The 25,974-nt window shown below is 42.4% G+C and overlaps 1 protein-coding gene across 6 annotated transcripts; it reads left to right on the top strand.

The window, feature by feature from the left end:
- The first annotated feature begins 1,252 nt into the window (after positions 1-1,252).
- LOC110080463 (sodium/hydrogen exchanger 9B2) lies at positions 1,253-25,974 on the top strand. Of its 6 annotated transcripts, none has more exons than XM_073001850.2 (13): positions 1,253-2,515; positions 5,989-6,131; positions 9,489-9,588; positions 12,456-12,636; positions 16,918-17,088; positions 17,713-17,855; positions 19,749-19,876; positions 20,371-20,546; positions 21,776-21,882; positions 22,105-22,254; positions 23,582-23,690; positions 24,219-24,355; positions 24,868-25,974. In XM_073001850.2, the coding sequence occupies exons 3-13, from the start codon at positions 9,499-9,501 to the stop codon at positions 25,105-25,107; spliced, it is 1,632 nt and encodes a 543-aa protein (XP_072857951.2). In that variant the 5' UTR covers positions 1,253-2,515; positions 5,989-6,131; positions 9,489-9,498; the 3' UTR covers positions 25,108-25,974. The 6 variants fall into 6 exon arrangements, with proteins under 6 accessions (XP_072857951.2, XP_072857953.2, XP_072857954.2 ...); XM_078394624.1 differs by lacking the exon at positions 1,253-2,515 and adding an exon at positions 2,545-2,823; XM_073001851.2 differs by lacking the exon at positions 1,253-2,515 and adding an exon at positions 2,867-4,761.

Below are 25,974 nucleotides of genomic sequence, written 5' to 3'. Positions count from 1 at the left end.
TGTGAGGATTTCTTTCAGAGTGAACCAAATATTCTGCACCTTGTATGATTAACTCTGTTTTTCTGAATATCCTTTAAGTTCCTTGCCCCATGCAAAGCAGATAAACTCAATGCCAAGAAGAATCTTTTCTTTTCTTTCCATTTACCTAACAAACCAGTACGCACAAGCAGATATATGTGTGTAATAGTGTTTTTATCTATTATATCCAAAAATGTAGTTATGGAAACTGTAGTTTTCCAAAGTGCTTCCAAAGGAAGCAATAAGCACTTAATAAAGTATCACAAAAGTATAGTAACCAAGTTAAAAACTCAGTTAAATCATAGCTATATAGCATCTTAACTTCTAAACCATAAGCAGTCACATAATAACGTCAAGCATGTTTATATATTTTTATAAAAATTCTTACCACCATCACCAGCAGATTCTCATCTTTACAGGTGCTTTCCTCTCTCTCTTTGCTCCTTGTCTAAGGTTTTTTAAGGCTGTTTTTATACATTTTAGTTGTTTATTTACCTCTCCAACTCCCAACAATTGATGCCTGCTGGTGAAGCAAACTGCTAACCTAATAATCACATACTGTACCTTAAAATCTCTATGGAAAGCTACATTATGTTTGCGAACCCAGCAAACTGCTATCTTAACAAATTGCAACAAGATACATAATTAGGAAGGTAAGCAATGCATCATCTAGCGGGTATTTTAACACACTATTCTACATTGTAACATTTCATATACTGTGAGCTATTTCACATACAGTACATAATACCGTACTTCTTACACAGGCATTATGCGCAACCTTGACAAGTCACCACTTGTTATATGATTAATGGCAGGCAACAACTTCAGCACATCCACCCCAAATCTTGTAACATTTAAACACACAAAAAACCTTTTTTTCAAGCCTGTACATTATTCCCTAGGGCAATAATAGGTGTTTATAAACAAATTTAGTGCTAAGGTTTTCTAAAGTGATGAATAGCAGTAAGATCAATTTACTGTGAGTACAGTACATAAAAACTGATGGCCTAGCATTTTATAAGATAATTTCTAGCTTGTTTTTCCTTGTTTTGCTTTATCTTTATTCTAGTAACAAGGTTATAGACAACATTTTTAAAATTTTCTTTTTATTATTATTGTTTATAAAATCCATCGTGTCACCTGGGTTCAGCTTATAATCATTTGTTAATGCAGCTACAATGCATATTAAGCTCTTAATCTACGCAACGTGCTTCTAATAAAACAGGTTCCATGTTTGATCATATTCTGCATCTTCCTTTCCTTTGATTTTCAGTGGTTATAGACAACAAATTTAAAGGCATCAACATAGCAGAGCTACTTCAGTTCAGTGAAAGATGACCAGCGGGGGCCTAATACAGCAGCTTCAGACTCTTTACACTTTATGACTTGCTTTTTTTAAAGTAGCCTATACCATGTAATTCGTTTGTCTCCATTGTGATGTATGCAGTTGCGTACATCAAAATCCTGTTGCGGACTACCCATCACACACCTGTGCAAATTGTCAGGTGTCCTGAAGGAATTGAGGAGGTTTAGAATGAATCCTCCATTTCACAGAAGAGTGACTGTTTAGTGTACAAACTTTCTAGCTCTAGATTAGAAGGCAATTCTTAAAAAACCTGAGAGAAGACAGAAAAGCCCCATTGGGGTGCTTCCATTCAGAGAACCCTAATGCTTCCTGTTAAGAGATACTCTCATTCACTCCACTGCAGTTTTTGTGGGGAGTGTTTTGGTTTGGAAAGGGGGGGGGGGAAGGGACCGGACGAAAACGACTGGCCTCCTCTAAGACGAATGAGGACTATAAAGGGGGTGTAGCCACACCCCATGGGTTTCAGCGATGACCCATTCGTACAGTGCCCTTTGAAAGTCTCCGTTTACAGCGTCTGCCCCATCTTCCTTTCTAGCTGGCGCTCTCCAGCAGGCGCTAAACCACGACTAAGCCCTTATGAGGGAACCCTGTAGCATCCCCGCCCAGCCTCCTGGGGTATGGCCCCCACGCCTTCTGCGGCATGTCTAGAGCCACGGGCACTTAGCAACCGCTCGAGGCCAGGATACGGCTCCCTTCCCCTTTCCACCTCATCCTCGGTGAGGGGACATCTCCCTCAGCCGAGGCGCGCGGCGAACAGCTAATCCCTTTCCTGGCTCTGCCGCCTCTTTCTAGTCCTCCAGCTTCTGGAAGCGGTGAGGCGGAGGCGGGGGGCGGACCGTTACTGAAACCAGCGTGACTCCAGGTTGTGAGGTGAGGGGGTTCCCGTAAAAAAAGGCCAAAAAAAAGCGTGTGGGGGAAAAGAGAGATTTCAGCCAAGCACCGGCGCTGCGCGGGCGCCTCCCCGCCGGCTTTGCGGGTGCGCATGGCTGCCGCGGCTTGAATGACTTGGCACCGAGGGAGCTTCGAGCGCCAACAGCGAGACAAGAAGGCCGCTCGGGCCTCGTCGTCGTCGCTGCCTCCGGAGGACCCTCTCCGGCTCCATAACCGTGTCTGAGCCGCTCCTTTCCATAGGTAGGCTTCCCGTTCTGTCCCTCTCTCTCCTCCCTCCCTTCCTTCCCGCGTCGCTGCCCCGCCACAGCTCGGCGAGGGGACACGTGCGCTTTCCTCTAAACCGGCCCACTTCCCCCTCGAGGGAGGCTCTAATATTGTCTCCTCGAACGATAAACCGATTTAGTCCCTGGAAATAAAACTGGAGCGAGCGGGCCGGCGGGCGGGCGTCTGTCAGGAGAGCTAGCGACGATCCCACCATCCCGGAGGAATGGAGGACTAGGCTCGCCGACGGTCCTGGCGCGCGGGAACGGGCTGCGTGGCTTGCTCTGGTGAGAGAGGATGATGCTTTTTGCTCGCAGAAGGACCCGGGTTGTCTCGTTGGCTGCCTTGTCCTTTTAGGGAGAAAAGGAGTTGTCTTAAAAAGCTGAAAGGATTTGTAGACTGCGTTTGCAAGAGTCAGGAGAATATCGCTGCAAAACAAGCACTGGCTTCCATGGCTTGGTAGTGACTTCGGTCAAACATTTTTAAGCGGCCCTCTCTTATCTGGGGCTAGAAGACCCACGGTTCCCCAGTTGGGGCGTCCTGGGAGTTCTCATGCAAACCTAGTTATTCCCCAGGCTTTGATCTAGTTGGCAAAAGAGCCTCAGAGCAGTTGTAATGTGCCAAGCACAGGTGTGATAGGAATGGTCCCTGCCTGACTCAGAACAGGGGTTACTAATACTGTAGCTGGGTGGCCGGAATAGTAACAATGATAATCTCTTGAAGTGCCTGGTACCTTCCCCAGGCTCTTAATTCTACCTCCTGCCACAGGATGTAATCTTTGGACTGTGGATCTTGTGCAGGAGAAATTGTGATTCGCGCTAGGACAAAAATGGCACCCATAAATTTTTGTCATGGTTTGGAAACAAATTTTTAAGTTTCCGATACAATGCACATCTATGCAGATCTTGACTGCAGTGACACAGAGCAATCCTGCATTTGTCAGTTTAGAATCAAGCCTCTCTACATTTAGCGGGATGGACTCCCAGGTAAAGACAGATAGGAATTAATCTGAGATTTGCTAATATTAGGAGGTATGCACTCCCAGAGCACTAGCTGAGTAGCATCACCTTAAATTTATAGATCAGCCTTCCCAAGCTTGCAGCTTCCCCATGGGATGGATTGCAAGAATGGTCGCCAACTATGGGTGGTGGTAGCTATAGGCCAGATGATCTAGAGCAGTGGTCCCCAACCTTGGGCCTCCAGATATTCTTGGACATCAACTCCCAGAAATCTTGGCCAGCAGAGGTAGTGGTGAAGGCTTCTGGAAGTTGTAGTCGAAGAACATGTGTTCTTGTCTTTATGATAAGTGGCATCTCTCCTACCTAACTCAGCACAGTAAGTCTCAGCAAAGAGAGGAGAAGCTACATTCCATGAACCTGAATTCTGTTCATGTAAGAAGATTAGGTTCAAATCCAATTATGAATTTTTACATTTTTGTTCTAGTTTTAGCAGTTGGAACATTTCGTGGAGAGATACAGAATCCATTTCATGAATAAATAATTGGTACTTATTAAAAGATAATGTGCTCAGCTAGAAATAATATCCAGCCCTAAAGATGTAGCCGATCCAAAGCTCCTCCTGTCCCACCCCAGTCCTCTTTGGGATTAAATTTTGCTGGGAGCCATCAGCAGTAGAATTATGTCAGAATTTATGAAGATTGTCATTTTAGACTACAACTCTCAGAATCCCCAATGACTCCTGGACATGTTGCCTGCAGGATTCTGGGAACTTTTATATCTCAAAAAGGAACTTTTAAAAGTTCTATGGGCATAATTAGGGTCCCAGTTCTCCACCATTGGTAGAATGTTCCCACAATGTTAATTCTACCCAGCCAGCTGTTTTGAGGGGTTTGGTTACTCTGTAAATAATTTGTGGCACACCTTTAAAAAGAGAGAGAGAACGAACCAGCTTGAAACGGAGAAAGACATCCTTATATTATTCCTTAGAAGGGAGTGGGCAAGTGACTGTATACTTGTGTCTTTTTATATTGTGTCTCTAAAGGAGTTGTTCGTATGCTCTACATTTTACATGTACTGTACTCTTAAAACTATAACATGTGAATGTAACTATATGTTGGGGTGGATGCTATGTGGCATGTAGGCTGCATACACACACACTCAAGGGGCATTTTTGCATTTCCCCGGGCTGTCCAAATCTCTCAAAAGGAAAACAGTTTTTTGAAAAGAAAAATAGTTCTGAAACTACCCATGTGCTCTCTCTAGAAGGTATGACAAGCAATTAAACAATGTTTGACTGTTTCCCAGCCCCCTGATCCCTGCTGCATAACATCATGTTTTTAATATTTTCAAAAAATGCTTTTGGGGCATTGGAGGGTCCAAGATGGCCCTTTCAGTTTTAACTCATTTTTCAGTTAACAAAAAAAAACCCTTGTAGTGCCCTTTCAAGAATTATCAAGACCCTAAGTGTTCAAATTGCCTTCTTTGCTTATGCCCCCCTCCCAGCTCTTCCTTTTGAAAGTGTGGCTCTTGGACTTCCAGCAAATCTGGGGCCGGGGGGGGGGGGCTGGATTGACTCTCAGCCCTGCTGAAATAGCTTACCATTGGCGTATGTCAAAAAGGTACATGCTCCAGAAAACTGGAATTGACCATAATTCTCTGACGTAAACAAATTAACATACAACTTCAAAAACTTATTTTGAGGACTGCAAATCCCAGAATCCACCAGCAGGTATGTCTCTTGGGCATATTGGCTGTGGAGTTTTGAGAATTCTAGTCCAAAACAGGCACTGTAATTCTTTTGTTACCTCTGAAATGTTGTATGATATGTGATATGGATAGAATCATCGACACATTCTTCTGTGTGCACTTCACACCCATTTCAGTCATTTGCCTTCCTTAAAGCAAACTTTATTATCAGCACCATTATACAAAAACACCTTTTTCTTCAGTAAGAAACAGAACAGTGTTTCATGTGTACTAATGGATAGAGCATGTTGACACTTAGAAAGTACCCTGTTTCAACCTTGTGGGAGTGGCACTGATTTTAGTTAGCTAACTTGGTAAACTATTGCATAATAAAAGCAGAAAAATCATCAGCTAAGGAAATTCAGGTTTAAAATAATAAGGTTACTTAACTTCATGTTGCAAGCCACACTCTAAGATAAACTGGAAGTGTGTAAAACATCTTGGCCAGATTCAGAAATACATTCTATACTATATTGAAGTTCATGCAGTGTTCCTTTTAAAAGTTTATTTGAAATTGTTGGATGGGAGCAGGGAAGTTCCTTTTCCCCTTGCCAGTTCAGTGACTGCGAATTTAATCCCTGTGCTCTAGTGATCTAGAATGCCTGTGACTTTCTTATTTTTGCTTGCGGCCTCTGTGTGGATCCAAAGTGTGTTCAGCCAACTGGTCATTGTAGACTGTTTCAGAATGGACCTGGGCAGGGGGGAGAGAATCAGCTGAGTTTCTAATAATCCTTGTTTTATCAGCAGCAGGCTGAGAGAAGGTTCATCTAAGGAGCCTCGTGGCATAGTGGTTAGACTGCTGTACTGCAGCCAGAACTCTGCTTATGATCCAAGGGCAACCACAGGTAGCCAACTCGAGGTTCACTCAGCCTTCTATCCTTCTGAAGTTGGTAAGCTGAGTACCCAGCTTGTTGCGAGGGAGGGGGGAGCGATGTGTAGCCACCATAATTAAATTGTAAAGCTACTAGAGACTACTTTAAGAGCTATGGGGCAGTATTGAGGCAGCATGCTTTGCTTTAAATCAATTTGTTTATTTGTATTTATTGAATTCACACTCCACATTTCCATTAGAAATATGTGCTTATGTTGGCCAACAATAATAACCACAAATTAAAAATTAAGACTTTGATCCAGTTTGAATTTATTGCTTTGGATTTATTGCTTTTACGTTTGGGCAGAACATTCACTTCTTTTGTGGAACCAATAGGCATTTGTTGTATACTTTTCTATTCTGGGGGATTTCAATGTGCGCGCGGGGGCGGAGACATCTGGTCCAGCTCTTGAGTTCTTGGAGACCATGGCCTTCTTGAACATGTCCCAACATGTCAACGGTCCCACTCACGTGGGGGGTCATACACTCGACCTGGTTTTTTCTACCAATGGGAGCGAGAGTGGTTCGATGGTGACTGACCTTGAGTCGGTACCCTTGTCATGGTCGGATCACCACCTAATAAAGTGTACCATTAAAATGGCTCTCCCCCCCTGCAGGGAGCAGGGATCTATTGTTATGGTCCGCCCTCGAAGGCTACTGGATCCTGTTGGATTCCAAGATGCCATGAGAGGTGTTACGGCTGACCTGGCTGGCGCTCCTGTCGAGGCTCTGGTGGATGGCTGGTTTGCTGCCGCGACTAGGGCTGCTGACATGATCGCACCTAAACGCCCTCTCCGGCGCAGAGACCGCCCGGCACCCTGGCTTAACCGGGACCTCCGGGCGAGGAAGCGGGTCAGGAGACGGCTAGAGCGCAGGTGGAGAGGGGCCCCGACGGATTTTAATAGGATAGCTGTCAGGGTCGCTACTAACCTTTATCTTGCTAAGGTAAAGGCTGCTAGTAGATCATACCTCGCTAACCGGATAAGCGAGGCGTCCAACCAGCAGGCGGAGTTATTCCGTATAGTACGCGACCTTTCCGGAGTTGGTCCGGGTGATGGGCCTCCCCCTAGTTTTTCGCCGGACCAATTTGCAGCATTTTTTAAATCAAAAGTGGAGGCCATCCGCCGGGACCTCTCTCCTTTTTTGAGTACAGTGAGTCGAGCTGAGATGTCCAGCGCTCCGTCTTGCCCGGTGATTTTGGACACCTTTCAGCCTGTTACGTCTGATACTGTCTCCAGGGCGCTTGATCGCTGTCGTGCCACCACCTCCTCTTTGGACCCTTGCCCGGCCTGGCTAATCAAAGCGGCCAGGCCGTTAACAACGGAGTGGGCCACGGCTATTATAAATGGGTCTCTCCTTGAGGGCAGATTTCCATCTGCCCTGAAGGACACACTCATTAGGCCCATTAGGAAGAAACCTAGTTTGGCGGCGGACGAAATTGGCAACTACAGGCCCGTCGCCAATGTTTCCTTCCTTAGCAAGGTAGTCGAGAGGGTGGTGGCCGATCAGCTTCAGGCGCTCTTGGAAGAAACAGATGCCCTGGATCCATTCCAGTCGGGCTTCAGGCCGCGCCACGGCACAGAAACGGCTTTGGTCGCCCTGTGTGATGACCTACTGAGGGAGGCCGACAGGGGTAAAGTGTCCCTGTTGGTCCTCCTCGACATCTCAGCGGCCTTTGATACCATTGACCACGGTATCCTCCTGGGGAGGCTCTCCGAGTTGGGAATAGGTGGCCTGGCATTGTCCTGGCTCCGTTCCTTCTTGGAGGACCGCCCCCAGAGAGTCCAGCTTGGGGAGAGGGTCTCGGCCCCGTGGAGCCTCAATTGTGGGGTTCCACAGGGGTCGATTATCTCCCCAATGCTATTTAACATCTATATGAGGCCGCTGGGTGGGGTCATCAGGGGGTGTGGAGCTTCGTGCCACCAGTATGCGGACGACACGCAGCTCTACATCTCCTTTTTGCCAACCGCAGGAGAAGCCGTCCTGTGCCTCCAGCGCTGCCTGGGGACTATACTGGAATGGATGCAGGAGAACGGGCTCAGGCTGAACCCGGACAAGACGGAAGTGCTGAGGGTGGGCCCCCCCACAGTCGGGGATTTGGGTAACTCCCTCTCTTTTGGGGGGGTGACTCTCCCTGCTAGGGATGGGGTACGCAGCTTGGGGATCCATCTGGACCCGGTGCTCTCCATGGAGTCACAGGTGGCATCGGTGGTCCGCACCGCCTTTTTTCACCTTAGGCGGATAGCCCAGCTGCGGCCCTACCTGGAAGTGGGGGCGCTCACCACCTTAGTACATGCGCTCGTAATCTCAAGATTAGACCACTGTAATGCGCTCTACGTGGGGCTTCCTTTGAGGCTGCTGCGGAAATTACAGGTGGTGCAGAATGCGGCGGCCAGATTACTTAGTGGAGTGAAAAAATTCCAACATATTTCGCCCACTCTGGCCGCATTGCATTGGCTGCCCATCAGGTTCCGCATCGACTTCAAAGTGCTAATGCTTACGTATAAAGCCCTAAACGGTTTAGGGCCTCGATACTTGGCGGAACGCCTACTCCCACCAAGTTCTACCCGGGTCACACGGGCGAGCCAGGAGGTGAGGCTGAGGAGCCTAACCCCGAGGGAGGCCCGGAAAGAGAAAACAAGAAATAGGGCCTTCTCGGCGGTGGCTCCTCGCCTGTGGAATAACTTACCTCCTGACATTCGCGGAGCTCCCTCGCTGGGCACTTTCAAGAATCTATTAAAGACCTGGATGTTTCGGCAGGCCTTCTCATAAAACTATTTTTTGATTTTCTTATCTCTTTATTGTCTTTTTTCTCTTTTACCTGTTTTTGTATTGGTTGTTTATTTTTATTGTATTTTAACGTTGTTGTAAGCCGCCTAGAGTAGTCCTCGCGACTAGATAGGCGGGATATAAATAAAATAAATAAATAAATAAATAAATTCTGTGCAACTTGCATGCCAAAATACATAGAAATGTTCTCTGATGCAGAAATGATCGTGTTAAAAAGAACTGTGTGTTTCCACAACTCTGCTTGAATAGCTGATTTCCCTTTTCTGATGATGAAAATCTTCACTTAGGAGGGTTGATAGATAACTCCAAGCTTGGAAAAGTTACTTTTTGGGCACATTGGCTATGAAACTGTGAGACTAGTAGTCTCCCCTCCCCAAAAAAGGTGTTTTGTTCAACAGATACAGCTAGTGTTGGAGCCCAAGCAGGAGATTGCTATGACTTTAAAAATAACTCTGATAAGAAGGTATTGATCCTATTGAAAATTATCTGAAACTGGTAAAAGTTAAAGCAGGCCACCTGCAAATTTATCTGTCAATAGAAAAGCACCTTTCTCTCTCTCTTTTCTTTTCTTTGTTTTTAATCTTAGGTTGCTCAAAATGGCAGAAGATAAGCTGGCAGAGAGTGAAAGCACAGCACCAGCTGCAAATGTGACCGGTGATGATATACTACTATGTCAAGGCACTGCGGTATTTGTTTCCTTAGGGCTGGGCCGACTTCAGGCTTGCACACTGGGTTTCAACAAGTATTGTAGACAGATGCCAAAAAGAGGCTGAGACAGACAGACAGAATTTGGATGTCTTTGGAATGTTTAGAAGGCAACTCCCAGAATCCCCCAGGTATGTGGGGGGATTCTGGAAGTCAGACTGCCTTTAAAAAGTAATATTTTGAAGCTCTGGGCAAAGAGACATAAAAATAAAGAAACAGGATCCCTTTGAGCACATGCCAATAAGTTATGATCTGGAACAAATCAAAATCCTTTTACATAGAAATCCAGTCCTGGTTTTCCTCAAATGTTCTTTTCCAGCAAACTAATTTATAGGCAAGGTGCTTTCCCATCATTGCTGTTCATTCTTAAACAAGTGGGAGTTGGAAATCCTTTCTGGTCTATTGCACATCATCCAGAAATTCTCATCTGTCTTCTTCCCAGTCCTATGTTGTTAGAAGAATGGAGATGTGGGTGGGATAGAAAAAGTAGCACAGGATTGTCAGTCTATAGAAAGGGTTTGAGGAGTACAGCACAACAACTGGAAATGGCAAGCTGGGGGAGGAGTCTATGAGAGGGAAGCTCAAGGGTTGTAAAGGGCATGACAGAATCTAGAAAAGTTACTTTTTGGGACTACAAATCCAAGAATCTTCTAACAAGCAGGGCTAATGGCTCTGTTAGCTCAGAGATTCTAGGCACTGTAGTAAAAATAATGTAGCTTTTCTAAACTCTGGGAATTGAGGACTGGAGATGGAGGTAAGAGATGGGGGATCCTTGGGAATTATTTGAGAATCCGAGGTAGAAGAAGGCAGTATAGACTGCAGGGTAGGGGAAGACTCAGAAAATGGAAATTTTGCATAGAAAGGTTTGTGTGAACTCATTGATGCAACACCTCATACAGAAACCCCTAACTAACTAGTGTGTTAGCAGACTTTTCACATTAGCTACATTCCTTTACATATTGCCAGGATATATAAACAAACCCTTTGAAATTTCGTTACCATTGTTCATAACACAATTGTCATGATCTTTTGTATTTCATTTCCTCTGATCCCACCCAAAGAACCATGTGCACACACACACAGACTCACACACACACACACACACACACACACACACACACACACACACACACACACACACACACACACACACTCTGCATGTGGTTCTTGGGGTATATATAGTCTTGGGATAAGCCCACTCCCACCCTACAGGCACAGACCTTGTTGCTGTTCTTGTTGTTGTTGTTTTGACATATACCACCCAAAGTGCTTTAGCACTCTCTGGGTGGTTTACAATATAATTATGCAAGGAACACTTTGTGCCCCAGTGAGCTAAGTACTCATTCTGCTGACCTCAGACAGATGGAAGGCTGAGTCAACCTTGAGGCAGCTACCTGAGCCTGTCAAGATTGACCTCAGGTCATGAGCAGAGGCTTGAGTTCACTATTGTAGTTTAACCACTGCACCACAGAGCTCATTTGTCCTGCTTCTGGCTAACAAGGTCCTCTTTCTGAAGATAGAATGATGCTGCTTGGTGTCGCCTCCATGGCCAGTAGCTTAAGGTCCAAATCCTGGTTTGCAGGAGTTCTAGTTCTCCTCAGGTTTCAGAATGAGTTCCTCCTTCTTCAGAAAAATGGCCCTGCTAGCATGGAGAAGTTCTCCCTTCTTTTTAGCTGGCAGTTTGGCAAACATATCTTTGCAGCCCCTAAAACTCATTCCAGCTCTTTTGGCAGACGTACTATCCTTTCTTCTCCTTGTTCTCTTAACTGAGTCTGCAGTTGTAGCATAGGACAGTTCTGTGCTGTGCCAAACTACAGTTCCCAAGATTCTTAGGACTTTTTCTTCTTTACAAGTGTTAGACTTGTCTGTCATTTAAGCTGGAGAATTAATCTTTGAACCCATTATATCACGTGATAAGACATGGGGAAAGTTCATTTCATGGCAGGCTTTTCAGGAACCAACATCTCGGCTCTGACACTGAAACAGGGCATCAGGTAGGCTGAACAAATTAGAAGGCTAACGACAGCCCCCCCAGCAAACAGAAAGATGGTCAGATGTACAGGTATTACTGGGTTTGTGCCATATATCTGATTACAGATTAAATTAGCAATTACAGATCATTTGCTTACTATAGAAGCAACCTCAGTGACAAAACACTGTTGCTGGAGGGATAACAGCTTCTAAATACAAAGCTGATCAAAAAGGTCCTCCCTGCCTTGTTCTCTGTTGTATTGGGGGAGAGAACAGGTCCTCAGAAGATGAGTGCAGTTGATAGGCAGGTTCCTTTGGAATGGATCTGTATTATTATATTATTATTATTTATTTTATTTATATCCCGCCTATCTGGTCGGGTGAGGACCACTCTAGGCAGCTAACAGTCATAAAAATACAACAATAAAAGATATGAACAATTCTAACTAAGAAAACAGTGGAAACACAAAACATTACATTGCATTAAGTGTTAGACAGAAGAGAAACAATTAGAGGGGAAGAAAGGACGTCAGGAGTTATCTGATGGGAAGGCCTGCCGAAACATCCATGTCTTTAGTAGAGTTTGTTTCTTCCAATAATTCAGATGTGAATGCAAGAGAGCTTTTTAGCCTTTCCCAGTGCTTCAAACGTTTTTAATAATAATTTATTAGTATGATATTTACACAGCAGAACCTCTGCCTGAGTCAGAGATGTCAGGAACTTACAATGAATCCTAAGTATAGTTACTCGGGAGCAAGCTCCATGTAGTTCTGTAGCACTTTGTAGTAAATATGAGTTCCAGCCTTAATTAACTGGACACATGAGTGGAAGCCTAGAGATTATTGTGGTTAAGATTTGTTTCTTTGTTTTAATTTAGGAAGCTAGTGTTTTGGATTCCAAAGCTGCTGATGGTAATGTACAAACCGAAGAAACTGCATTGCTGAACAGCTACAAGCAACAACCTCAGGAATCTCAGACTGAGTCAATGGCCTTAAGAAAAATAAAGGAAATATGTGCTTGTCCACCACGTGGCATACTTGCCCAAATGGTAACATATGGTAAGTTGAGGAAATAAAGGAGCTGGGAACATAAGAATGAAGAAGAAAGGTTGCCCTCTTAAGCATCCTGTGGTGTACCATTATTTTACTGATTTGCATTTTAACGTATTGTAATCCTTCCAATGATTATGAGTAGCCCTCATAGTCAAAAGAGTGGGAAAAGCTGTACTGGGCTACAATCTCAAAAATGATAGAATGATTTCAGTACGAATCCAAGGCAGACCTTTCAACATCACAGTAATCCAAGTTTATGCACCAACCACCGATGCTGAAAAGGCTGAAATTCTACAACACCTTCTAGAGCTGACACCAAAGAAAAAATAGGGAGTCAAGAGACCTGAACTGATTGTGGCTCTGATCATCAGCTTCTTATAGCAAAATTCAAGCTTAAACTGAAGAAAGTAGGAAAAACCAGTGGGCTAGTCAGGTATAATCTAAACCAAATCCCTTATGAATACACAGTGGAAGTGAAGAACAGATTTAAGGAACTCGATTTGGTGGACAGAGTGCCTGAAGAACTATGGATGGAGGCTTGTAACATTGTACAGGAGGCAGCAACAAAAACCATCCCAAAGAAAAGGAAATGCAAGAAAGCAAAGTGGCTGTCCAACAAGGCCTTACAAATAGCAGAGAACAGAAGGGAAACAAAATGTAAGGGAGATAGGGAAAGTTACAGAAAATTGAATGCAGACTTCCAAAGAATAGCAAGGAGAGACAAGAGGGCCTTCTTAAATGAACAGTGCAAATATATAGAGGGAAAGAATAGAAAGAGAAAAACCAGAGATGTTAAAAAAAAATGGAGACATGAAAGGAACATTTTGTGCAAAGATGGACATGATAAAGGACAAAAATGGGAGGGACCTCACAGAAGCAGAAGACATCAAGAAGAGGTGGCAAGAATACACAGAGGAATTATACCAGAAAGATCTGGATGTCCCGGACAACCCAGATAGTGTGGTTGCTGACCTTGAGCCAGACATCTTGGAGAGTGAAGTCAAGTGGAAAGGATGGCTAACAACAAGGCCAGTGGAGGTGATGGCATTCCAGTTGAACTATTTAAAATCTTAAAAGATGACACTGTTAAGTGCTACACTCTATATGCCAGCAAGTTTGGAAAACTCAGCAGTGGCCAGAGGGTTGGAAAAGATCAATCTACATCCCAATCCCAAAGAAGGGCAATGCCAAAGAATGTTCCAGCTACCGTACAATTTCACTCATTTCACACGCTAGCAAGGTTATACTCAAAATCCTACAAGGTAGGCTTCAGCAGTATGTGGACCGAGAACTCCCAGAAGTACAAGCTGGATTTCGAAGGGGCAAAGGAACTAGAGACCAAATTGCTAACATGCACTGGATTGTGGAGAAAGCCAGAGAGTTCCAGAAAAACATCTACTTCTGCTTCATTGACTACGCAAAAGCCTTTGACTGTGTGGACCACAACAAACTATGGCAAGTGCTTAACGATATGGGAGTGCCTAACCACCTTATCTATCTCCTGAGAAATCTATATGTGAGACAGGAAGCAACAGTTAGAACTAGATATGGAACAGGTGATTGGTTCAAAATTGGGAAAGGAGTACGACAAGGCTGTATATTGTCTCCCTGCTTATTTAACTTATATGCAGAATACATCATGCGAAAGGCTGGACTGGAGGAATCCCAAGGTGGAATTAAGATTGCCACAAGAAATATCAACAACCTCCGATAAGCAGATGATAACACTCTGATGGCAGAAAATGAGGAGGAATTTAAAAACGTCTTAATGAGGGTGAAAGAGGAGAGTGCCAAAAATGGCCTGAAGCTCAACATCAAAAAAACTAAGATCATGTCCACTGGTCCCATCACCTCCTGGCAAACAGAAGGGGAAGATATGTCGGCGGTGACAGATTTTACTTTCTTGGCCTCCATGGTCACTGCAGATGGTGACAGCAGCCACGAAATTAAAAGACGACTGCTTCTTGGGAGGAAAGCAATGAGAAACTAGACAGCATCTTAAAAAGCAGAGACATCACCTTGCCGACAAAGGTCCACATAGTCAAAGCTATGGTTTTTCCAGTAGCGATGTATGGAAGTGAGAGTTGGACCATAAAGAAGGCTGTCCGCTGAATAATTGATGCTTTTGAATTGTGGTGCTGGAGGAGAGTGGTCGCAACGACCAGATAGGCAGGGTATGTATGTATGTATGTATGTATGTATGTATGTATGTATGTATGTATGTATGTATGCATGTATGCATGCATGCATGCATGCATGCATACATACATACATACATACATACATACATACATACATACATACATACATACATACATACATACATACATACATACATACATACATACATACATACATACATACAGAAGAGTTCTGGGATGTAGAAATAAATCTATTGTTCAAACTAAGGAAAGGGGTCATTATCCCAGAGTAACAGGCATGTGGGGTCATCTGGAAAGTTGAGGCATGTGCTACTTTGGATGGCTCAGAGAGTGATAAGGAAGATAGGCATGGAGCTGTACTGCTTGAGCCAAGCTAAACCAAACCCAATTAGATTAGATTTGTCCCTGAAACGCCACTAAATGGCAGAATGCCTGAGACCTCTCTGTAGGCCCTCTAAGTTCTTGGGAGAGAGAAAAAAACTACCCAAGAGTATAAATTTGGTAAATAATTAAGGAGCTTTAAGCAGACCCCACAGAACATTCATGAAATTATTTCCTTGAATCGTAGAGACTTCTAACATCTCCATTACCATTGTTTGCCTTCTCTTCGTACTCAGTATTGTATTAAGCGTAATTGCAAGCTCTTAGTCATTATGCCAGATCTTAGTGTTCTCACACCCAGAAAGGAGCAGCCAAAAAAGATGGAAGTGAGATTGCAGTGCTACAAAGATGTATTGAAACTGGACCATGTCCAGGAACATGCACAGAAGTGCCTTGTTCTTTTATTCAGGCAAAATGTATTGTTAAAAACTTCTGAAGACAGAAGGAAAATTACCTCTGGCACACTCAGCAAAGTGTTTAAGGTGCCTAGCTCAGAAGCAAGTGGGCTTTGCAGTTAAAAAAAAAGTCTCAACCAAAGTAATTGCACAGCCAGTGGCGATTACTCCTTCTCGAAAAAAATGGGGTCCAAGGAGCAATCTTGGATACTGGATGCAGCATCACTAAAAGTGTGGATCCAATGGATAGGAAACCACCGAGAGCCCAAATTAATTTTGAATAAATGTTTTAAACATGTAGCACAAGCAGGCATCAGTCATAAGTCCTAAACCCATTCTTACATAGAGGCTGCCGTAGGCCATCAGAACAGCATCGTTCAACTGTTACCATTTGATAAGGCTTGCTCCACAGCATTTTAAGAGTAGGGATGAGGTTGTTTGCCACATTGTAAATTGCTGCACTGCAGTTTTCCTAGACTGGGTGATTGTGTAATCTTGAGAACAGATGAGCATGCAGTGGGGTTGTTATTGCATACTAATAAAATTTAATGTGGGTGCTTACCAATTCTCACAAAACTCAGTAGTTGAAAGATTCCTTAATTCCTCTGTGCTATCAACTGGCTTGGCTGGAAGCCTAAGGATTTGCAAAGCAATTGTTACCTCTAAAAAGCAAATAGTGTATGATACAGAGTTTGGGGTGGGTGGGGGTGGAATCAACCATAATGCCTAGAATCCTGTAGCCAGTATGAGATTCTAAGAGTTGAAGTCCCCTAAAGTAACTTTTCCATTTTTTGGCATGATGTGGGAAGTCCTGTTACTTACTTACTTACTTAGTTAGATCCCACCTTTGTCCTTAAAAGGACTGAAGGTAGCTTACATCATTAAAAACAGTATTTGAAAGCTAAACATGTTAAGTATACAAACATTAAAAAGGAATTAAACAAATATTAATATTAAAATGATAAATACCATCAGTATCAAAACATACCAATTCTCTAAATCCCAGTGAGATGCTGGCACAGCTGTCATCATGGTCTGCAACGTGGATTCCTCCAATTTGGTTGCACACCCATGTATTTTTGATTTACCAACAACTTTCTGTATTGGAAGATTCATGCCAACAAACTGCATATTTATCAACATTTCTGAAAAATAATAATAAAAGAAGCCCTAGGACAAAAGAAAATAAACGGCTCCAAAAATATTGGCATCACAAGGACAATTTTTGTTTCCTCTAGTGCTTTAATTACAAATCATTCTCATATAGGAGGCTTTTATAAATACATATATTAGGAAATGCTAAAAATACTCTGTGAAATGCTTAAATGTCTTCACCTTTTTTCTTTTAGGGATGGGCATAGTTCTGGTCTGGGCTGTCATCTGGTCTATAACAGGTGATGAATGTCTTCCTGGTGGGAACCTCTTTGGAATTTTGTTCCTCTTCTTTTTTGCTGTCCTTGGTGGAAATATTATGGGCCTCATTAGATTTCCTGGTTGGCCTCCACTTCCTCCTCTTCTTGGTAAGTGTTTTATTGTTGGATCATGGCAATATAACCAAATTAGAGTTTGGAAATTCTGGTTTTTACAGACCCCGTCCAACAATGCCCAATTACAATTTTTTTTTTAAAAAAATGGCTATCGCTTTGGAGAAATCCTTTAACGATCTTGAGAAACAGGAAGCCTTTTCTTTAAACCTTCCTTGCAGCTCACCTTTGGAGGGAAAGCAAGGGAAAGTTTTCAATATCTTTTTAATGGATGCTGACTGATAAAAGCACATCAGCAATGCTTTGACAGGGCTTTTTTTAAAAAAAAAAATCTTCCAAAGTCTTGAGAAGATTTGCATTCCTCAAGTTTATTAACCAGCTTCTCCAGAGGAACAGCCATCAAGCCTCTTAATGATCTTGAGAAATCTTTAAAAGGAAACAATATTTCCTATTAAAGGGAAGATCTTGATCATGCTAAACAGGATTGCTTGAGATGTGGTATGGTTTCCTGACCCCAAACTACCCAATTCTTGCATGTTGATGCAAGGATCAGACCACACTTCTCTAAGCGACCTTAAACAGCCCAATTTATATTGATCCATCCCTCTCCAATGTGGCCATCTAACCAAGCCCTAAGATGACTCTCTCTATCCCTTGTAGGAATGCTACTTGTTGGATTTCTCCTCAGAAATATTCCTTCAATCAGTGATATAGTCCAGATTGATGTGAAATGGGGAGCCACCCTGAGAAATATTGCCCTCTCTGTTATCTTGGTCCGTGCAGGTCTTGGCCTTGACCCAAAGGTAGAGTATTGTATCATCTAATTTTGTTTGAAGCATACAAAATGTTGGACTAGAATGCGGTGCATACTGCATTGAAGTGGTAAAGCTGTGCCTGGACTATACAGTGGTGCCTCACTTAATGACGATAACCCATTTCAGGAAAATTGACGTTAAGCAAAAACACTGTAAAGCGGAAATAAAAACCCCATTGAAACGCATTGAAACCCGTTCAATGCGTTCCAATGGGGTAAAAATTCACCGTCCAGTGAAGATCCTCCATACGGCGGCCATTTTCGCTGTCTGTATAGCAAGGAATCCGTCCCTAAACACAGCAGGGAGCCATTTTAAGTGCCCAGTGGCCATTTTGAAACAGCCGATCAGCTGTTCGAAAAACATCGTTTTATGAAGAATCCGTTCCCGAAGCAGGGAACCGATCATCGCAAAGCAAAATTTTCCCATTCAGACCATCGTTTTGAGATCGCAATTGCAATCGCAAAAAGGTTGTTAAGTGGTTTCGTCGTAATGCGGGGCAATCGTAAAGCAAGGCACCACTGTATCACTTGAGAATTTTGGGGGTACTGCTGCTACAGGGATGTCTGAATATTTCTCCATAATGTGTAGGAAAAAAACAAGTTTCCCACTGTGTAGGAAAATAGCATGTCAGGAAGAAGGTTAGGCTAAGCTTCTGTCTGAAATTTATTTTATTTTGTTTATTTTTTTTCTTCATTACCTTTGTTCTCCACTTTTCTCCAGTAAGCTTAAAGGGAGGTCATGGCTTATTCTCCTCATATTATTATCATACAACACCCCTGTGTGGTTGATAAGAAAGGATAATTGGCTCAAGGTGATCCAGTGAATGTTATGGCATAGTTGAAGCTGAATTTCCTAAGCCTCCACCCAGCACAATAACCACTGTGCCATACTGGTCTTTAATGGTGGGAAATATGGAAAGGACTCCTAAATGCATCCTAAATTAGTGTCACCTCAGCACAGGTGTACAATTTGGAGGGAACTCAGCCTACACCCAAGAGTAGGAACACAAACCTATTTCAGACCTCATTGACATCTTCTGATCATTTCCTTATGGGGAGACATTCAAGAAATATGGTCTACATTCTTGCACAAGCTACATGTTCGGTGCATAGAAACCCATTTCCCCTTATAGAGTGGATTTTGTAGGTTGTGGCCTTTTGTGCATCTTGTTCATTTTAGTCCATTCTTGACTCATACACTGCAATTTTAATAAGTTTCTGTCTTTGTTTTGCTAGGATGCCAGGCCGTGTCATGTAGAGTACAAGTGGCAATCACTTCAAGTAAGGCAGTAAGACACAGTTAATCTGAAACGTAGTGAAAGCTTCCAAACTTCTTCTCATGGTTACATAATAGGAGAGGGAAGTGCATGAGCTAGAGCAGTTGTTCCCAACGTTTGGTCCCCAGATGTTCTTGGACTACAACTCCCAAAAATCCTGGGGACCCAAGGTTGGGAACCACTTAGCTAGAGGTTCAATGAATACTAAGCTATGGTTTTAGCTTCAGATACATATAAGGCTAGTATAAGAATTTTTCATGAGAGAAGATCCTCTGATCCACCATGTTTCACTTCACATGCTCACTCCATGACATTTTTTACTACAGCTCCCTATCCTAGCTTCTGGCAGAATGAGAGCTAGAACTTAGAAATGTAGCCATTCAGGTAGGGGAATTTTGGGGACAGTGGTGCAAAAATCAATTTTTCTAAGCTTGGCAGTGGCTTCTGCTGTTTTCAGAGTAGGATGTGAATCTCACAACCATCAGATCTCGGCAGCCCTTATTTGACACTTTAATTTGAAGGCTGTGCAGAGCAGAAAAACTCTCAGAGGCTTTATTTGTACTAAAAATGTGACTAGTAACTCCTCATTATATTTTATCTCTCAGGCTCTGAAAAAGCTGAAGGCTGTCTGCTTAAGATTGAGCTTTGGACCCTGTGTGACCGAAGCATGTACAACAGCTGTCCTGTCTCACTTTCTCATGGGTCTACCTTGGCAGTGGGGATTTATATTAGGGTAAGCAGCTTTTTCCAGCTTCTAAGTGTTGCATTTCTTCTGCTTGCAGTTATAAAATCCAGAGGTGGGGAAAAGTAACTTTTCCCCAACTTGCAATGAAAGCTTAAGTTACAAAGATGCCCATCACATACACTTTGTTTTCTTGTATTTTGGCACTGTAAAATAATAGACATTTGTTTATTTATTTGATTTATATACCACCCATCTGGCAGCCAAGGCCACTCTGGACAGTATATGAGTTCTGATGCCTGGTGATATTTATGTTCCATTGTTAAAGGATATGTGTGTGAAACCATGAGCTGTGCACATGCATGGACACATATGGAGTAGCATTATTTGGACTGAAGGGGAGACAGCCCATCTCATAACACAGGGAAAATACAGTTCCTATTTTTTGTGGGAGAGAGTGAGCTGGGGGGCATGCTGCAGTAAACAATCAAGAAAGAAAGAAAAATTCACAAATGGACAGAAGGACTGATCCTGTATATCTTCAGATTTGTTCTAGGCGCTGTTTCTCCTGCTGTTGTGGTCCCCTCTATGTTGGTTTTACAGGCAGGAGGATATGGTGTTGACAAGGGCGTCCCAACCTTGTTAATGGCTGCTGGAAGCTTCGACGATATCCTGGCCATCACAGGTTTCAACACCTGTTTAGGCATAGCCTTCTCTTCAGGTACCCTGGCTACTGCACAGAACTGATACGTCACATCAGTTTTTCTAGCTGATGTTTTTGCATGAACACATTATAAGAGTAGTTTGCATTTTAAAAAAATAGCAGCTCTACTATCACCTGCATTAGGTAGTAGAGGATGCAATCAGATGGCAATACAGAATCACATTGGATCCAAGCAACTCTTCCATGCGTACATGATGTGGTCCCATCTGCTCCAGTCTAGCTCCAAAAAAGAGAGCACTCCCATGTCACTGAACCAAAAAGTCCAAATTCAGCACAGAATAGGATCAGGCTAGTTTGGGATTTCCTGTGCACCATTTGTACATCCTGTACAAATAAAAAAAAAGCATGCTGCTTATATGCCACCCCATAGCACTTAAAGCATTCGCTGTGCAGTATACAAGTTAATTATGCAGGCTACACATCTAGGATGTCCACATGGAAAAGACTGGCAATGGCCTTTTCTTGTTCCTTCCTACTAATGGGTATCTGGAGGAGATGCTGTTTCTGGTCCTCCACTAGCAGCCAGTGGTAGCTCTACCCTCCATGGGTGTGATCTATACCGGCCATTTTTAGGCTCGCAGCATTTTGGCTGAAGCTGAACAAATCCTCCTTTCACAAGGCAATACTCTTTTTAATGAAACAATGGCATTTAAAGCCCTTAAATGCAATGAATAATGAAACAAATATTTTTATTTATATTTTCCCATCTTGATTAATATTTTTATTGTCAATTTAATTGTTGTTTTAACAGTTTTATGAATACTTTTATTGCAAGCTGCCCTGAGTAGACATTGTCTAGAAGGGCGGGATAAAAATCTAATAAATAAATCAAATTTAGTGACTAGAAGTTATCTCAAACTGGACCACCACAATGGGTCCAGAATGCAAACTACACCACTGTCTGATTGCACCCATTGTTTTTGTTTATGTCTGGTTTAGCTTCAGAACTGTCTTGCCATGCAATGGATGTCTGCACTTGGTGCCGTCTAGATGTTTGATTACTTATCCCATCATCCCCTACATGTCTTTTGCCTGGGATGATTAGCAATGTAGTTCAACACAGCTGAAGGGCAGTAGGCTGGGAAAGCCTACCATTGCTGAAAGTCCTTTTGTTAATCAAGGCTTGGGATCTTACTGCTGGCAGTTAAAACTGAGCTTATAAGTAGGAGCCTGCATAGATCTCTTAAAGAAATCTGTTGAGACCTTCTTCTGCTTTGTCCAAACAGGCTCAACCCTTGACAATATCCTCCGTGGTGTGCTGGAAGTTGCAGTTGGCATAGCAGCTGGTGGCCTCTTGGGAATTTTCATTCGCTATTTTCCAAGCAAGGATCAGGTAAAGAAGAAAATGGTTTGAATAGCATCCATCTTTCAATCCCTTGGAATATGGAGGAGCAGGGAATGCTTAAAATGAGCTCTGTGTTTCTGGAGTAGGAATCCTTTTTAACAAATTGTTTGTATGTTTATTTTGAAGGCAGCTGTGATAAATTAAGATCTCTGTCAAACTAAGTGTGAAGATGGCCAACTGCTGTCTCCCATTTTCCTCCCCTGGTTCTAGGTATCCCTTGCATGGAAGAGAGCGTTCTTTGTGCTGGGCCTGTCTATGTTCGCCGTCTTCGCCAGCATGTATTTTGGTTTCCCTGGAACAGGAGGGCTCTGCACAATCGTCTTGGCCTTTCTGGCTGGTATAGCCTGGGCGGATGAGAAAGTAAGTGTTTTAAGTTAACCGCCAACTGAGAAACCATTTTGATTCCAAAATGCCAGATTTTGTGAAGCACGCATGGTAAGTTGCATAAGCAACAAAATATTGAAGCATGGAGTGCCTCCTCTCTCCTCCCATCCAGGTTCTTCATACATCTAACAAACATAGTCAGAGCTTGGAAGAGTTGTGGGGTGTTTTTGTTTTTTGTTTTTGGCCTTATTTCTTTCTTTACTTTACTTTTCCTACAAGTGACATGGCTCCCATATGTGTGAATGTTGCTATTCAGGGTACATAACAAAATCAAAGTCAGGGGAAGACAGATTTCTTTTCCCACCTAGAGTAACCACACTGAACAGTGAGTCAGCACAAAAAATGTATAAATTCCATTGATTCGGTGGAGCTCCTCTAGTTGGACATGCAGTTGAACTGAACTTCTTCAATAGTGGGGACAGGACAGAATTATATCAGCAGTGTTGTTTTGCCCAGCAAGGGAGACCATACCACATTCAGCCAGTACACAGGCACTCCTGTCCCTGAATTGTGATGTTTGAATGCCTCGATGTGTATTTTATTCTGTTTTGAATACAATTGTTTGTTACAGTGGCTTGTATTGCTACTCCTGGAAGCCTTCCAGCTTCCTTATACCTTTTTTACCTATCATATTACCAACATCCTGTTCCTTAGTATAGTAAATCGCACTTGGGTAAAAGCACATTGGGCCAATGGGTATTTAGTGAATCAAGTTATCCATAGGTTCCATTGATTCATATGGTCCTAACTCTTATTATGACTTAGTGTGCTAAAGTAAGGCATAGATAGAGGAAGCCCATTTGAATCAATATAGCCACTGTGCTATAGTGGTTAGGATGCTGGATTAGGGCTCAGGATATGTGGGTTCAAGTCTTCTTTGGTTCTGATTTCACTGTGATCTTCTGTAACAAACATTACTGTGCAATGCAAAAGGATTTTGACTTGTGTCTGTGTGCTTTTAAGCAAACATGATTTAAAAAAAAATTTCATGGAGGGATAGATGTGGCCCCACAGGTTACCACTGCTTGCTTATCACTTGTCCAAAATGTCTACTAAGTCATCAGAATTGTCTCTTCAGGCCTCCATATCTTGGAAAAGTGATGGAAAAACTATGAGAATAGAATAAGAGAGACAAAGCTATAAACAGTTTAAGTTCTACAATTCATATTCATTTATTTAAAAGATTTTTTAAAATACCACCCCATACAGGGAATTGATTTTATATTTGTCATACATACTTGATGACCAATGTTGAAATAGTTCCTGCAGTGCATGATTTTGATCTTTGTCTTTTTTATTGCAGAAAGAAGTAGAAAAAATTATTGCAGTTGCCTGGGAGATCTTTCAACCCTTTCTCTTTGGCTTAATTGGAGCAGAAATATCTGTTGCGTCCCTTTCACCTGAAACAGTTGGTAAGTCATTTTAGAGGAGCTGTGACAGTTAGTGAATTTGTGGGTAGCTCATCTTTCAAAGGTTACCATCTTTCTAAAAATGGGAACGCATGTATCTCTAAGCAAAGTAAAAGAAGGTCACATACATAACACTGCATATTACAACAATTATATGTACAGTAGTATCTTGGTTTGTGAAACGGATCCATTCTATGTGACATTATGTATTATGGAAACTTCGCAAACCAAAATGGCAACTATGCTACAAAAGGGACACCGCTATATGCGCAATGCACCCTGAGAAAACCCTTTCGTAGTATGAAAAAAAGAAAAGAAAACAATGTAAACCGGGGCTTTATTTATTAACGATTTTGGTTTGTAAACTGAAAATTACGTAAACTGAGGCATCTGCAAACCGAGGTACTATTGTATTAAATTGCCTGATATGTGACTAATGTTGTTGGGGTTTTCTTACCCATACGTTGAATATATTTGGGGTACTGTTGGTTGTTGTTTTCTTAGGGGAATGTTGACATTTTTCTGTTGCAGGTCTTTGTGTGGCCACACTGTTTATTGGACTAGCCGCCCGAATTACAGCAACCTTCCTGTTGGTGTGTTTTGCTGGCTTTAACATCAAAGAGAAAATATTTATTTCACTGGCATGGATCCCCAAGGCAACTGTTCAGGTACAGTATTTCTTTCCAGCCCATCTGTATTGTTTGCAAATGAGTAGGAAGGATATTTTGATCCTTGTAAACAAATTAGGGGGGGGGGAATGGAGCTAATGTAATCAAGTGCTCGTCTTCCTCTGTAGTGTAAATCTTTCCCTCTTCTTTTCTACTTTGTCAACATCACTTCTTAATAAGCAACAAAATACAAAAGCCTGATGGTGCATTTCTAGTCCCATAGCCATGGCTGGAAGTTGCTGCAGGCTCTCATACTCCCCTTTTCTTTTTCTTACACTGGACAGATAGTTTATTAATAACAATAAAATATATTTTATTACATAATTTTTATTTCAAACAAAGCTAAACAATTATATAGTGAATATTATGTATGTAAAAATAAGTAATTAAAAACATCCTTGTCAACTCACACATTTCATTATTTCAAAACAAGTAGGGAGATTCTGTGCAGAGGGAACTTTAAAGGTTATGTTTTCTTAACAATGGACACTGTTGTTTTGGTTTCCTGCTAGGCTGCAATTGGTTCCGTTGCTTTAGATACAGCACGAGCTCAACAAGATGAAACATTAGAAAAATACGGCATGGATGTCTTGACAGTAGCTTTCCTGGCAATCTTGATCACAGCTCCGATTGGAGCTCTGATAATTGGCCTTGCAGGACCTCAGCTTCTCCACAAAGCTACTGGTTCAAACAACCAAGAAGATCATGGCCCTGTAACAGGAGAAGAAATGGCGACACCTAGAACAGTATAGGAGTGTCGCAAAAAGTGTTTCCACAGAGACCTATGGATTGATGCTCAAGGTGGCTGGCTAGGAACCGTAGTGCCCAGTAAGGGCCTGCAGAAACCTGAAGGCCTTTGGAGTACATTACAGATACTCTGAAAACAGCAGTTCATACACTGACAGAAGAAGAATTATGATGTTCAATCAGGATCCAATCTTACTGTCACCCTTGATGTGGAAATTTTGTAGAATATCTGGAAGAAGCAAAGTGCATAATTTGGAGAAGCCATTTAGCTGCTGGAATACAGTCTGTGACTTGATTCGGAATACAAGTGCCAACCAGCAGGAGAAGATTAAGATCTTCCGATGATTCCCAGGAGTTGATTGTGGAGTGGAAAGACATCCAGTTTCAGTACTCAAAGCAAATACAAAGTTTATGGGAGAGGTTGCAGATGCCCTTCTGATGATCAGTCGTCAGCAGACAAAGGTGATCTAAACTGACCCTGGACATATACAGTCTTTGGAACAATTCTGCATCATTCTAAGAAAAGATACATCTTTCCCCTTTCTGTCTCATTAAAACAAAGTGATCCCAAAAGCAAGTGTAACTAATGAAATCCTACCTGTGTGTATTCAAAAGTAAATCTCATAGTTCAATGGACTTTCTCCTACACAAGTGCTTTCAGTTTTCCAACCTCTGTCAATTATATTTTATAATTAGCATACATTTTCTATTATTTTTAAATTGTCTGTTACAAAGTAATGCAGGACAGCAGGCATCTTTGTAGAAGAGGCATTTCCCTTCTGTCATGCACAGGTCAGAATGCCTCTCCTTTTGCTGTCTCGTTTTTATAAGTACTTGTGTTAAAAATAAATATTTTGCTCTCAAAAAAAAAA

This window comes from Pogona vitticeps, chromosome 5 (genome assembly GCF_051106095.1).
Source record: "Pogona vitticeps strain Pit_001003342236 chromosome 5, PviZW2.1, whole genome shotgun sequence".
Taxonomy (NCBI): domain Eukaryota; kingdom Metazoa; phylum Chordata; class Lepidosauria; order Squamata; family Agamidae; genus Pogona; species Pogona vitticeps.
The sequence above is the reverse complement of the archived record's forward strand: the minus strand, read 5'-3'. Positions and strand labels throughout refer to the sequence as shown.